Source organism: Mustelus asterias, unplaced genomic scaffold (assembly GCF_964213995.1).
Source record: "Mustelus asterias unplaced genomic scaffold, sMusAst1.hap1.1 HAP1_SCAFFOLD_2411, whole genome shotgun sequence".
Classification (NCBI taxonomy): Eukaryota; Metazoa; Chordata; class Chondrichthyes; order Carcharhiniformes; family Triakidae; genus Mustelus; species Mustelus asterias.
In genome coordinates, this window is record NW_027592356.1 from 25,001 (window position 1) to 40,579 (window position 15,579).

The 15,579-nt window shown below is 56.4% G+C and overlaps 1 protein-coding gene across 1 annotated transcript in view; it reads left to right on the top strand.

Moving 5' to 3' along the window:
• Positions 1-15,363, top strand: part of LOC144489660 (integrin alpha-D-like) — a gene marked incomplete at its 5' end in the record, with an annotated part of 38,732 nt that extends 23,369 nt beyond the window's left edge. The window contains 5 exons of the mRNA XM_078207519.1: positions 2,572-2,637; positions 4,270-4,377; positions 5,098-5,202; positions 10,785-10,895; positions 12,519-15,363. Coding sequence (XP_078063645.1) covers positions 2,572-2,637; positions 4,270-4,377; positions 5,098-5,202; positions 10,785-10,895; positions 12,519-12,668 — 540 coding nt within the window. The remainder of the gene's footprint in view (positions 1-2,571; positions 2,638-4,269; positions 4,378-5,097; positions 5,203-10,784; positions 10,896-12,518) is intronic.
• Positions 15,364-15,579: the final 216 nt, after the last annotated feature.

Sequence of the window (15,579 nt, forward strand, 5' to 3'; positions counted from 1 at the left end):
TGAAAAGTATCGTTCCTTGCGCGCTATACAAAGCATACCGTTCATAGAGAAGGAAAGGAGAGGGTGCAGAATGTAGGGTTACAGTCACAGCTCGGGGTGCAGAGAAAGATCAACTTAATGCGAGGTCGGTCCATTCAAAGGCAGCGGGGAAGAAGCTGTTCTTGAGTCGGTCGGTACGTGACCTCAGACTTTTGTATCTTTTTCCCGACGGAAGAAGGTGGAAGAGAGAATGTCCGGGGTGTGTGGGGGGGGGGTCCTTAATTATGCCGGCTGCTTTTCCCCCCCGAGGCAGCGGGAAGTGTAGACAGAGTCAATGGATGGGAGGCTGGTGATGGGATTGGGCTACATTCACGACCCCTTTTGTAGTTCCTTGCGGTCTTGGGCAGAGCAGGAGCCCCAGACCAAGCTGTGATACAACCAGAAAGAATGCTTTCTATGGGGCATCTGTAAAAGTTGGTGAGAGTCGTAGCTGACATGCCAAATTTCCTTAGTCTCCTGAGAAAGTAGAGGCGTTGGTGGGACTTTCTTAACTATAGTGTCGGCGTGGGGGGGACCAGGACAGGTTGTTGGTGATCTGGACACCTGAAAACTAGTAGGTTTTGACCCTTTCTACTTCGTCCGTGTGTGGGTGGTGGAGGGAGTGAGTGTCGAAGGTGGGGGGTTAGCGTGTCGATCGAGCGGGCGGGAGGAGGGAGTGAGTGTCGAAGGTGGGGGGTTAGCGTGTCGATCGAGCGGGGGGGAGGGGGGGCTGCTTTATCCTGGATGGTGTTGAGCTTCCCCAGTGTTGTTGGGAGCCGCACCCATCCAGGCGAGTGGAGATTATCCCCTCACACTCCTGACTTGTGTCCTTGTCGATGGTGGGACAGACTTTGGGCGTGGGGGGGAGTCAGGAGGGGAGTTACTCTCCGCAGGATTCCCAGCCTCGGACCTGCTCTGGGAGCCACAGGATTTATCTGGCTGGGTCCCGGTTCAGTTTCTGGTCAGTGGGAACCCCCAGGATGTTGTTAGTCGGGGAGGGAGGGGGATTCAGCGATGGGAATACCATTGAACGTCAAGGGGGGGAGATGGTTCGATTCTCTCTCGTTGGAGACGGGCATTGCCTGACACTTGATGGCTGGAATTGCGGATAGCGAAGAGCATTGTCGGGCAATACAGCAGGATATAGATAGGCTGGAAAATTGGGCGGAGAGGTGGCAGATGGAGTTTAATCCGGATAAATGCAAAGTGATGCATTTTGGAAGAAATAATGTAGGGAGGAGTTATACAATAAATGGCAGAGTCATCAGGAGTATAGAAACACAGAGGGACCGAGGTGTGCAAGTCCACAAATCCTTGAAGGTGGCAACACAGGTGGAGAAGGTGGTGAAGAAGGCATATGGTATGCTTGCCTTTATAGGATGGGGTTTAGAGTATAAAAGCTGGAGTCTGATGATGCAGCTGTATAGAACGCTGGTTAGGCCACATTTGGAGTACTGCGTCCAGTTCTGGTCGCCGCACTACCAGAAGGACGTGGAGGCGTTAGAGAGAGTGCAGAGAAGGTTTACCAGGATGTTGCCTGGTATGGAGGGTCTTAGCTATGAGGAGAGATTGGGTAGGCTGGGGTTGTTCTCCTTGGAAAGACGGAGAATGAGGGGAGATCTAATAGAGGTATACAAGATTATGAAGGGGAGAGATAGGGTGAACAGTGGGAAGCTTTTTCCCAGGTCGGAGGTGACGATCACGAGGGGTCACGGGCTCAAGGTGAGAGGGGCGAGGTATAACTCAGACATCAGAGGGACGTTTTTTACACAGAGGGTGGTGGGGGCCTGGAATGCGCTGCCAAGTAGGGTGGTGGAGGCAGGCACGCTGACATCGTTTAAGACTTACCTGGATAGTCACATGAGCAGCCTGGGAATGGAGGGATACAAACGATTGGTCTAGTTGGACCAAGGAGCGGCACAGGCTTGGAGGGCCGAAGGGCCTGTTTCCTGTGCTGTACTGTTCTTTGTTCTTTGTTCTTTGTGTGTGTGGGTGTGTGTGTGGGTGTGTGTGTGGGTGTGTGTGTGTGGGTGTGTGTGTGTGGGTGTGTGTGTGTGGGTGTGTGTGTGTGGGTGTGTGTGTGTGTGGGTGGGTGTGGGGGGGTGTGTGGGTGTGGGGAGGTGTGTGGGTGTGGGGGGGTGTGGGTGTGTGTGGGTGTGTGTGTGGGGCGAACGTTACTTGCCACCCCGAGCCTGGATATTATCCAGGTCTCGCTGCCAATTTCTCTGGCACTTGTAGATTCACCGGCACTGATCAGGCAGAGTTTGAATGTTGTGGTGGATGCGGAGTATATGGACTTCCAGAAGGCATTTGGGAAAAGTGACACATGGGAGGCTTTTAAGAAAAGTAAAATTTATTGGAATTAAGGGGGAAGGTGGGTGGATTGTCCCCTGTTGGAGGTGGGTGTAGCCTGGTGTGTGGCACGGGTGTTACTGACCAGCTGAATTCAACTGAGGGGAACAGTCCGGAAGTGGGAGGGCTGAATGGTCTCTTCTGGGGCGAGAGTCGCACGTCAAACAGTCTGGAGGGTAATATTACCTCTCTTGTCCTCAGGTTCGTTCTGTGGAGTGTGTGACCCTCGGAGAGCAAGTGGGGGACTCTCCCCAGGGACGGAGAGAGGTGAGTCTCCCTCTGTATAGTCACTGCCTCTCCCCACCGCTCCCCCGCACCCTGAGTGAGGGACTGGCGACATCATCCTCCTTCCGTGTGACTCAACTCAACAATGCGCCGGGAACGAGGATATCCCGAGGCACGTGAAGGCAGCCAGTTCGGCCCATCGCTTCTACTGCTGGATTGCCAATCGCAGACCCGCCCCCTCTCCCCTACCGCCCTCCTCCTATCACTCTCTCCCTCACGAGCACTTCAAATGCAGAGGGAGCGCCGCACTGTGGGAGGGTCGGTGCTGAGGGAGCGCCGCACTGTGGGAGGGTCAGTGCTGAGGGAGCGCCGCACTGTGGGAGGGTCGGTGCTGAGGGAGCGCCGCACTGTGGGAGGGTCGGTGCTGAGGGAGCGCCGCACTGTGGGAGGGTTGGTGCTGAGGGAGCGCCGCACTGTGGGAGGGTCAGTGCTGAGGGAGCGCCGCACTGTGGGAGGGTCGGTGCTGAGGGAGCGCCGCACTGTGGGAGGGTCGGCGCTGAGGGAGCGCCGCACTGTGGGAGGGTCGGTGCTGAGGGAGCGCCGCACTGTGGGAGGGTCGGCGCTGAGGGAGCGCCGCACTGTGGGAGGGTCGGTGCTGAGGGAGCGCCGCACTGTGGGAGGGTCGCGCTGAGGGAGCGCCGCACTGTGGGAGGGTCGGTGCTGAGGGAACGCCGCACTGTGGGAGGGTCGGTGCTGAGGGAGCGCCGCACTGTGGGAGGGTCAGTGCTGAGGGAGCGCCGCACTGTGGGAGGGTCGGTGCTGAGGGAGCGCCGCACTGTGGGAGGGTCGGTGCTGAGGGAGCGCCGCACTGTGGGAGGGTTGGTGCTGAGGGAGCGCCGCACTGTGGGAGGGTCGGTGCTGAGGGAGCGCCGCACTGTGGGAGGGTCAGTGCTGAGGGAGCGCTGCACTGTGGGAGGGTCGGTGCTGAGGGAGCGCCGCACTGTGGGAGGGTCGGTGCTGAGGGAGCGCCGCACTGTGGGAGGGTCAGTGCTGAGGGAGCGCCGCACTGTGGGAGGGTCGGTGCTGAGGGAGCGCCGCACTGTGGGAGGGTCGGTGCTGAGGGAGCGCCGCACTGTGGGAGGGTCAGTGCTGAGGGAGCGCCGCACTGCGGGAGGGTCAGTGCTGAGCGAGCGCCGCACTGCGGGAGGGTCAGTGCTGAGGGAGCGCCGCAGTGTGGGAGGGTCAGTGCTGAGGGAGCGCCGCACTGTGGGAGGGTCGGTGCTGAGGGAGCGCCGCACTGCGGGAGGGTCAGTGCTGAGGGAGCACCGCACTGTGGGAGGGTCAGTGCTGAGGGAGCGCCGCACTGTGGGAGGGTCGGTGCTGAGGGAGCGCCGCACTGTGGGAGGGTCGGTGCTGAGGGAGCGCCGCACTGTGGGAGGGTGGGCGCTGAGGGAGCGCCGCACTGTGGGAGGGTCAGTGCTGAGCGAGCGCCGCACTGTGGGAGGGTCAGTGCTGAGGGAGCGCCGCACTGCGGGAGGGTCAGTGCTGAGCGAGCGCCGCACTGCGGGAGGTTCAGTGCTGAGCGAGCGCCGCACTGTGGGCACTTGCCGATGTTCTGAGCTGCTTTAAGACCAGCCTGATTTCCAATTCCCTCTCCCTTTCCTTCAAATACAGGACTTGACAGCCAGCTTGTGGACAAACATCTTCTGCCATGTCCCTATCCTGCTCCGAAACACTTCAATTGAATTCACTCTGGACGGACCTGCTCACTCAATAGGGAAGGTACGAGTTCATCATCGCAAATCTCTGGTAACGAACCCCGGGGGAAAGCCTTGTAAGATGTTCCCGTGTCAGCGGCGAGTTACGAACAAGTATCAGTGCTCCAATTTGATTAGAATTGGAATCTGGGAGGGTCGATTCGGGTGAGCTAGTCGATGTAATATATTTAGTCTGTCAGACATCATTCATTGAGGCACCTTCCAAAGGATATTAGACTGTTTAGACCCACTCCAAGCTGTTCTATGAAGGACAAATGTTATTTACTGGTGTCACAAGTAAGGCTTACATTAACACCGCAATGAAGTTACTGTGAGAATCCCACAAGTCGTCCCACTCCGGCGCCTGTTCGGGTCAAACTGAGGGAGAATTTAGCACGGCCAATGCACGTCTTTCGGAGGAAACCGGAGCACCCGGAGGAAACCCACGCAGACACGGGGAGAACGTGCAGACTCCACACAGACGGTGACCCGAGCCGGGAATCGAACCCGGGTCCCTGGCGCGGTGAGGCAGCAGCGCTAACCCCGCTGTGCCACCGTGCCAGGACTAACCCCCTGACCTGACTGAATGATCATCACGGGGCGGTCGAGGGGCAGGATGGGGTCACGGCCTGAATCGAGGGGCAGGATGGGGTCACGGGCTGGATTAAGGGATAGGCAGACTCGGACTGTCGAAGGGCCTCAGTTCCTGTGTCTCTGGGTTTCCATGTCCTTTTCTCTCCAACAGAAGGTGGCGAGTGACGTGAAGCTGGTGATGCAAAGCAGCGCTCAAGTCTCATTGGACAAGAATAAATTTGTTGACATTTATTCTCCCAGAAGCCACCGGGCCCAGGTAATGACCTCGCGCTGTGCCGTTTACTATCCCCCAACTCCCCTCGCGTCCGCCTCCCAGAGGGAGAGGGGAGGGGAGGGCAAGACTCTTGTATCCCCTTTCGTAGCAGGCCATTCAGCCCCTCTCTCTCCAGCCTGTTACACAGGAACAGGAGGAGGCCCATTCAGCCCCTCTCTCTCCAGCCTGTTACACAGGAACAGGAGGAGGCCATTCAGCCTCTCTCTCTCCAGCCTGTTACACAGGAGGAGGCCATTCAGCCCCTCTCTCTCCAGTCTGTTACACAGGAACAGGAGAAGGCCATTCAGCCCCTCTCTCTCCAGCCTGTTACACAGGAACAGGAGGAGGCCCATTCAGCCCCTCTCTCTCCAGCCTGTTACACAGGAACAGGAGGAGGGCCATTCAGCCCCTCTCTCTCTCTCGAGCCTGTTACACAGGAACAGGAGGGGGCCATTCAGCCCCTCTCTCTCCAGCCTGTTACACAGGAACAGGAGGAGGGCCATTCAGCCCCTCTCTCTCCAGCCTGTTACACAGGAACAGGAGGAGGCCCATTCAGCCCCTCTCTCTCCAGCCTGTTACACAGGAACAGGAGGAGGCCCATTCAGCCCCTCTCTCTCTCCAGCCTGTTACACAGGAACAGGAGGAGGCCCATTCAGCCCCTCTCTCTCCAGCCTGTTACACAGGAACAGGAGGAGGCCATTCAGCCCCTCTCTCTCCAGCCTGTTACACAGGAACAGGAGGAGGCCATTCAGCCACTCTCTCTCCAGCCTGTTACACAGGAACAGGAGGAGGCCATTCAGCCCCTCTCTCTCCAGCCTGTTACACAGGAACAGGAGGAGGGCCATTCTGCCCCTCTCTCTCCAGCCTGTTACACAGGAATAGGAGGAGGCCCATTCAGCCCCTCTCTCTCCAGTCTGTTACACAGGAACAGGAGGAGGCCATTCAGCCCCTCTCTCTCCAGCCTGTTACACAGGAACAGGAGGAGGCCCATTCAGCCCCTCTCTCTCTCCAGCCTGTTACACAGGAACAGGAGGAAGCCCATTCAGCCTCTCTCTCTCCAGCCTGTTAGACGGGAACAGGAGGAGGCCCATTCAGCCCCTCTCTCTCCAGTCTGTTACACAGGAACAGGAGGAGGCCATTCAGCCTCTCTCTCTCCAGCCTGTTACACAGGAACAGGAGGAGGCCATTCAGCCCCTCTCTCTCTCCAGCCTGTTACACAGGAACAGGAGGAGGCCATTCAGCCCCTCTCTCTCCAGCCTGTTACACAGGAACAGGAGGAGGCCATTCAGCCCTTCTCTCTCTCTCCAGCCTGTTACACAGGAACAGGAGGAGGCCATTCAGCCCCTCTCTCTCCAGCCTGTTACACAGGAGGAGGCCATTCAGCCCCTCTCTCTCCAGCCTGTTACACAGGAACAGGAGGAGGCCCATTCAGCCCCTCTCTCTCCAGCCTGTTACACAGGAACAGGAGGAGGCCATTCTGCCCCTCTCTCTCCAGTCTGTTACACAGGAACAGGAGGAGGCCCATTCAGCCCCTCTCTCTCCAGCCTGTTACACAGGAACAGGAGGAGGCCATTCAGCCCCTCTCTCTCCAGCCTGTTACACAGGAACAGGAGGAGGCCATTCAGCCTCTCTCTCTCCAGCCTGTTACACCGGAACAGGAGGAGGCCATTCAGCCCCTCTCTCTCCAGCCTGTTACACAGGAACAGGAGGAGGCCATTCAGCCCCTCTCTCTCCAGCCTGTTACACAGGAGGAGGCCATTCAGCCCCTCTCTCTCTCCAGCCTGTTACACAGGAACAGGAGGAGGCCATTCAGCCCCTCTCTCCAGCATGTTACACAGGAACAGGAGGAGGCCATTCAGCCTCTCTCTCTCCAGCCTGTTACACAGGAACAGGAGGAGGCCCATTCAGCCCCTCTCTCTCCAGCATGTTACACAGGAACAGGAGGAGGCCCATTTCAACCCTCATTATACCACTGAATGGGATTACAGATGATCCATATAGAGTCAGAGATGTTTACAGCATGGAAACAGGCCCTTCGGCCCAACTTGTCCATGCTGCCCCTTTTTTTAAAACCCCTGAACTAATCCCAATTGCCCGTGTTTGCCCCATATCCCTCTATACCCATCGTACCCATGTAACTGTCGAAACGCTTTTCAAAAGACAAAATTGTACCCGCCTCTACTACTGCCTCTCGTTCCAGACACTCACCACCCTCTGTGTGAAAGAATTGCCCCTCTGGACCCTTTTGTATCTCTCCCCTCTCACCTTAAACCTATGCCCTCTAGTTTTAGACTCCCCTACCTTTGGGAAAAGATGTTGACTATCTAGCTGATCTGTGCCCCTCATTATTTTATAGACCTCTATAAGATCACCCCTCAGCCTCCTACACTCCAGAGAAAAAAGTCCCAGTCTATCCAGCCTCTCCTTATAACTGAATCCATCAAGTCCCGGTAGCATCCTAGTAAATCTTTTCTGCACTCTCTCTAGTTTAATAATATCCTTTCTATAATAGGGTGACCAGAACTGTACACAGTATTCCAAGTGTGGCCTTACCAATGTCTTGTACAACTTCAACAAGACGTCCCAACTCCTGTATTCAATGTTCTGGCCGATGAAACCAAGCGTGCCGAATACCTTCTTCACCACTCTGTCCACCTGTGACTCCACTTTCAAGGAGCTATGAACATGTACCCCGAGATCTCTTTGTTCTGTAACTCTCCCCAACGCCCGACCATTAACTGAGTAAGTCCTGCCCCGGGTTCGATCCACCAAATATTTGGACTCCTGTTCCCCTCCCTATTCGCAATTGAGTGATGTTCAAAATGCTTCCAGAATTTTCCATTTTCCCCGACGCTCGCAAGGTTTATCTTGAGGGGCTCGTAGGAGGGTTAGAACAAAGAACAAAGAACAGTACAGCACAGGAAACAGGCCCTTCGGCCCTCCAAGCCTGTGCCGCTCCTTGGTCCAACTAGACCAATCGTTTGTATCCCTCCATTCCCAGGCTGCTCATGTGACTATCCAGGTAAGTCTTAAACGATGTCAGCGTGCCTGCCTCCACCACCCTACTTGGCAGCGCATTCCAGGCCCCCACCACCCTCTGTGTAAAAAACATCCCTCTGATGTCTGAGTTATACTTCGCCCCTCTCACCTTGAGCCCGTGACCCCTCGTGATCGTCACCTCCGACCTGGGAAAAAGCTTCCCACTGTTCACCCTATCTATCCCCTTCATAATCTTGTACACCTCTATTAGATCTCCCCTCATTCTCCGTCTTTCCAAGGAGAACAACCCCAGTTTACCCAATCTCTCCTCATCGCTAAGACCCTCCATACCGGGCAACATCCTGGTAAACCTTCTCTGGACTCTCTCTAACGCCTCCACGTCCTTCTGGTAGTGCGGCGACCAGAACTGGACGCAGAACTCCAAATGTGGCCTAACCAGCGTTCTATACAGCTGCAACATCAGACTCCAGCTTTTATACTCTATACCCCGTCCTATAAAGGCAAGCATACCATATGCCTTCTTCACCACCTTCTCCACCTGTGCTGCCACCTTCAAGGATTTGTGGACTTGCACGCCCAGGTCCCTCTGTGTTTCTATACTCCTGATGACTCTGCCATTTATTGTATAACTCCTCCCTACATTATTTCTTCCAAAATGCATCACTTCGCATTTATCCGGATTAAACTCCATCTGCCACCTCTCCGCCCAATTTTCCAGCCTATCTATATCCTGCTGTATTGCCCGACAATGCTCTTCGCTGTCCGCAAGTCCAGCCATCTTCGTGTCATCCGCAAACTTGCTGATTACACCAGTTACACCTTCTTCCAAATCATTTATATATATCACAAATAGCAGAGGTCCCAGTACAGAGCCCTGCGGAACACCACTGGTCACAGACCTCCAGCCGGAAAAAGACCCTTCGACCACTACCCTCTGTCTCCTATGGCCAAGCCAGTTCTCCACCCATCTAGCCACTTCTCCTTGTATCCCATGAGCCTTAACCTTCTTAACCAACCTGCCATGAGGGACTTTGTCAAATGCCTGACTGAAATCCGTATAGACGACATTCTCGGCCCTTCCTTCATCAACCGTTTTTGTGGCAGGGGCTTGAGGGAATCCCACTTTTCCACACTCCATTCCGTGAGGAAGAACCTTCTGAATGACCCGGGGGAAACATGATTCAGTCCAACCACATTCCAGACTCCCAGCAACGGGGGAAAGAGTTTTCCTCAGGGATCAGTGCTGGGATGTTGGGTGTTGGTAATATGTATAAATGATTTGGAGGAAAATGTAACTGGTTTGATGAGTAAGCTTGCGGACGACGCAAAGGTTGGTGGATTTGCGGATAGCGATGAGGACCATCAGAGGATACAGCAGGATATAGATCAGTTGGAGACTTGGGCGGAGAGATGGCAGATGGAGTTTAACCCGGACAAATGTGAGGTAATGCATTTTGGAAGGTCGAATACAGATAGGAAATATACAGTAAATGGCAGAACCCTTAAGAGTATTGATAGGCAGAGGGATCTGGGCGTACAGGTACACAGGTCACTGAAAGTGGCAACGCAGGTGGAGAAGGTAGTCAAGAAGGCATACGGCATGCTTGCCTTCATCGGCCGGGGTATTGAGTTTAAAAATTGGGCAAGTCATGTTGCAGCTTTATAGAACCTTAGTTAGGCCGCACTGGGAATATAGTGTTCAATTCTGGTCGCCACACTACCAGAAGGATGTGGAGGCTTTGGAGAGGGGTACAGAAAAGATTTACCAGGATGTTGCCTGGTATGGAGGGCATTAGCTGTGAGGAGAGGTTGGAGAAACTTGGTTTGTTCTCACTGGAGGTTGAGGGGCGACCTGATAGAAGTCTACAAGATTATGAGGGACAGAGTGGATAGTCAGAAGCTTTTTCCCCCCAGGGTGGAAGAGTTACTCGGGGGGCACAGGTTTAAGGGGCAAGGTTTAAAGGAGATGTACGAGGCAGATTTTTTACACAGAGGGTGTCTGGAACTCGGGGGAGGGAGTGGAAGCGGAGACGGTCGTGAGTTTTAAGGGGCGTCTTGACAAATCCATGAATAGGATGGGAATGGAGGGATACGGTCCCCGGAAGGGTAGGGGGTTTTAGTTCAGTCGGGGGCAGCACGGTCGGTGCAGGAGGGGCCGAAGGGCCTGTTCCTGTGCTGGAATTTTCTTTCTTCAATATAGTTCCCGTTCCAGAATCCTGAAGTCAAATTAACCCTCTCAATCAGACCCCCCCCTGCATCATCTACCACACCCCTGGGAACACAAGTGTAGTCCCTGCCAACTCTCCCCGGGATTTCACCGTTCCATTCCTCGGATCCCCGCCTGCGGGAATCTACACTGCCCCGTGTCTAAGGATGGACCCTCAGCCGCGGGTCTCGGAGAGGAGACCAGTTGGTCCACAGGGAGGTGTGAATTGTGAATCCAAAAACGATGGAGAGGTTGACAAGTGTGGCGGGAATCGAATGATTAAATACAAGGACTGGTCTGGTTAAATTTTTCCGGGAATGGAAGGGGACAAATAATTCTCTCAGAAAGAAATACTAACCCTCGCAAATCTCCTCAACAGGCTCGGACCGAAATTGAGATTCACAAGTATCACAGCCAGCTCCCGCTTGTGTGTGGCGGGAGTGCTGCTGGCTTCGTCTTGCTGATTTTAATTATCGTCATACTTTACAAGGTGAGGATCCCTGAATGGCCGCACTGTGGGAGGGTCGGTGCTGAGGGAGCGCCGCACTGTGTGGGAGGGTCAGTGCTGAGGGAGCGCCGCACTGTGGGAGGGTCGGTGCTGAGGGAGCGCCGCACTGTGGGAGGGTCGGTGCTGAGGGAGCGCCGCACTGTGGGAGGGTCGGTGCTGAGGGAGCGCCGCACTGTGGGAGGGTCAGTGCTGAGGGAGCGCCGCACTGTGGGAGGGTCGGTGCTGAGGGAGCGCCGCACTGTGTGGGAGGGTCGGTGCTGAGGGAGCGCCGCACTGTGGGAGGGTCGGTGCTGAGGGAGCGCCGCACTGTGGGAGGGTCGGTGCTGAGGGAGCGCCGCACTGTGGGAGGGTCGGTGCTGAGGGAGCGCCGCACTGTGGGAGGGTCAGTGCTGAGGGAGCGCCGCACTGTGGGAGGGTCAGTGCTGAGGGAGTGCCGCACTGTGGGAGGGTCGGTGCTGAGGGAGCGCCGCACTGTGGGAGGGTCGGTGCTGAGGGAGCGCCGCACTGTGGGAGGGTCGGTGCTGAGGGAGCGCCGCACTGTGTGGGAGGGTCAGTGCTGAGGGAGCGCCGCACTGTGGGAGGGTCGGTGCTGAGGGAGCGCCGCACTGTGGGAGGGTCGGTGCTGAGGGAGCGCCGCACTGTGGGAGGGTCGGTGCTGAGGGAGCGCTGCACTGTGGGAGGGTCGGTGCTGAGGGAGCGCCGCACTGTGGGAGGGTCAGTGCTGAGGGAGCGCCGCACTGTGGGAGGGTCAGTGCTGAGGGAGCGCCGCACTGTGGGAGGGTCGGTGCTGAGGGAGCGCCGCACTGTGGGAGGGTCGGTGCTGAGGGAGCGCCGTACTGTGGGAGGGTCAGTGCTGAGGGAGCGCCGCACTGTGGGAGGGTCGGTGCTGAGGGAGCGCCGCACTGTGGGAGGGTCGGTGCTGAGGGAGCGCCGCACTGTGGGAGGGTCGGTGCTGAGGGAGCGCCGCACTGTGTGGGAGGGTCAGTGCTGAGGGAGCGCCGCACTGTGGGAGGGTCGGTGCTGAGGGAGCGCCGCACTGTGGGAGGGTCAGTGCTGAGGGAGCGCCGCACTGTGGGAGGGTCAGTGCTGAGGGAGCGCCGCACTGTGGGAGGGTCAGTGCTGAGGGAGCGCCGCAGTGTGGGAGGGTCGGTGCTGAGGGAGCGCCGCACTGTGGGAGGGTCGGTGCTGAGGGAGCGCCGCACTGTGGGAGGGTCGGTGCTGAGGGAGCGCCGCACTGTGTGGGAGGGTCGGTGCTGAGGGAGCGCCGCACTGTGGGAGGGTCAGTGCTGAGGGAGCGCCGCACTGTGGGAGGGTCGGTGCTGAGGGAGCGCCGCACTGTGGGAGGGTCAGTGCTGAGGGAGCGCCGCACTGTGGGAGGGTCAGTGCTGAGGGAGCGCCGCACTGTGTGGGAGGATCAGTGCTGAGGGAGCGCCGCACTGTGGGAGGGTCGGTGCTGAGGGAGCGCCGCACTGTGGGAGGATCAGTGCTGAGGCAGTGTAGGCCGGTGTTGGTACCTGTGAGCGTTCCTGAGCTGGGGATTATTCGAGCGGGATTAAGGAATGATGATACCTTTTCGTCTGAAACTTTCCTAATTTGTGGATCCAGGTTGGTTTCTTCAACCGGAGCTTCAAGGAGAAGATATGCGTCGCCGATGATGTATCCATGAAGCCGAACACCGCAGACGATGCTGGGTTCAACACGCCAGACGACCAGACTACCGTGGCGTCCAGTGACCCCCTGCATCCCAGGGAGTAGCCCTCAGCTCGGATGCGAACGAATCCGCTCCCCGTTGCTGCCTCAATGTACCCGTCGCTGGCAGCAACACTGACAGTGCGGGAAAGGGGCTCTTTCCTCACCTTAAATCGATTCCCCCCCCCCACTATATTCTTTCCCGCACCCCACTTTCCCTTCCTACTGCCCCCTTCCCCTCCTGTGTCCAGCCGAGCAGTTCACAGAGGGGTGACGAGAAGAAGTCCAGGCCCTCACTTTCGAGCTGGGACTTTAGCATGTGTCCAGCTGGACTCAGGTTGGACTGGGCGCAGCGGTCCGAGAGATCGCAGCATTGGGGTGGAGGAAAGTCTTCAGCCCGTTCCCTGAATCCTTCTGTCCCGTTCCCGGCTATTCGGCCATGGGCGTCCCACCCTCACCCTTGCGTCCTTCCCTCCGACCTGCCTGAATATCCCACAGTATCGGGCGTTCCGCAGCTCCTCCCCTGGAGGTGGAGAGATTCAGGATCTCACGGACAAACATGGTGTCCAGGGAAAGTTTTGGGGATGGAGTTAAAACCACCAATTCTGCCAAAGCCTCAAGTTAATAATCTCCGGCTCCAAAAAGCACCCCCTCCCTATCTCTGTAACCTCCTCCAGCCCCCTACACCCCCTCCCTATCTCTGTAACACCCCTCCAGCTCCTACACCCCCTCCCTATCTCTGTAACCTCCTCCAGCCCCCTACACCCCCTCCCTATCTCTGTAACCTCCTACACCCCCTCCCTATCTCTGTAACCTCCTCCAGCCCCCTACACCCCCTCCCTATCTCTGTAACCTCCTACACCCCCTCCCTATCTCTGTAACCTCCTCCAGCCCCTGTACCCTCTCCCTATCTCTGTAACCTCCTCCAGCCCCCTACACCCCCTCCCTATCTCTGTAACCTCCTCCAGCCCCCTACACCCCCTCCCTATCTCTGTAACCCCCTCCAGCCCCTACACCCCCTCCCTATCTCTGTAACCCTCCTTCAGCCCCCTACACCCCCTCCCCAACTCTGTAACCCCCTCCAGCCCCTACACCCCTCCCTATCTCTGTAACCTCCTCCAGCCCCCTACACCCCCTCCCTATCTCTGTAACCTTCTCTAGTGCCAGATACCCCCTCCCTATCTCTGTAACCTCCTCCAGCCCCGACACCCCCTCCCTATCTCTGTAACCTTCTCTAGTGCCAGATACCCCCTCCCTATCTCTGTAACCTCCTCCACCCCCCCTACACCCCCTCCTATCTCTGTAACCTCCTCCAGCCCCTACACCCACTCCCTATTTCTGTAGCCTCCTCCAGCCCCTACACCCTCTCCCTATCTGTGTAACCTCCTCCAGCCCCCTACCCTCCTCCCTATCTCTGTAACCTCCTCCAGCCCCCTACACTCCCTCCCTATCTCTGTAACCCCCTCCAGCCCCCTACACCCCCTCCCTATCTCTGTAACCTCCTCCAGCCCCCTACACCCCTCCCTATTGGCGGCCGTGCCTTCAGCTGCCCGGGGGGAGGGTGACGGGGAGCTAAGCTCTGATATTCCCTCCTTAAGGAGTTCCAGAACAAAGAATTGTGGGGGTACAGGTTCGCAGCTCCTTGAAAGTGGAGTCACAGGTGGACAGAGTGGTGAAGAAGGCATTCGGCACGCTTGGTTTCATCGGTCAGAACATTGAATACAGGAGTTGGGACGTCTTGTTGAAGTTGTACAAGACATTGGTAAGGCCACACTTGGAATACTGTGTACAGTTCTGGTCACCCTATTATAGAAAGGATATTATTAAACTAGAAAGAGTGCAGAAAAGATTTACTAGGATGCTACCGGGTGTTGATGGTTTGAGTTATAAGGAGAGGCTGGATAGACTGGGACTTTTTTCTCTGGAGCGTAGGAGGCTGAGGGGTGATCTTATAGAGGTCTATAAAATAATGAGGGGCACAGATCAGCTAGATAGTCAATATCTTTTCCCAAAGGTAGGGGAGTCGAAAACTCGAGGGCATAGGTTTAAGGTGAGAGGGGAGAGATACAAAAGTGTCCAGAGGGGCAATTTTTTCACACAGAGGGTGGTGAGTGTCTGGAACGAGAGGCAGTAGTAGAGGCGGGTACAATTTTGTCTTTTAAAAAGCATTTAGACAGTTACATGGGTACGATGGGTATAGAGGGATATGGGCCAAATGCAGGCAATTGGGATTAGCTTAGGGGTGGCTAAGGGGCGGCATGGACAAGTTGGGCCGAAGGGCTTGTTTCCATGCTGTAAACCTCTCTGACTGTCTGGGTCTTTGTCCAATCTCCCCTCATACATTAACATCTTTCATCCCCGGAACCGGTCTGGGGAACCTCCTCTGAACTGACCTTGGGGTCTGGGTCCATAGGACTCTAAAATCGTCCCGCAGGTGGAGGAGGTGGTTAAGAAGGCGTATGGTGTGCTGGCCTTTATCAATCGAGGGATTGAGTTTAGGAGTCCGGGGATAATGATGCAGCTATATAAGACCCTCGTCAGACCCCACTTGGAGTACTGTGCTCAGTTCTGGTCGCCTCATTACAGGAAGGTTGTGGAAAAGATTGAAAGGGTGCAGAGGCGATTTACAAGGATGTTGCCTGGATTGAGTGGCATGCCTTATGAGGATAGGCTGAGGGAGCTCGGTCTTTTCTCCCTGGAGAGACGAAGGATGAGAGGTGACCTGATAGAGGTTTACAAGATGTTGAGAGGTCTGGATAGGGTAGACTCCCAGAGGCTATTTCCAAGGGCTGAAATGGTTGCTACGAGAGGACACAGGTTTAAGGTGCTGGGGGGTAGGTACAGAGGAGATGTCAGGGGTAAGTTTTTCACTCAGAGGGTGGTGGGTGAGTGGAATCGGCTGACGTCGGTGGTGGTGGAGGCAAACTCGTTGGGGTCTTTTAAGAGACTTCTGGATGAGTACATGGGATTTAATGGG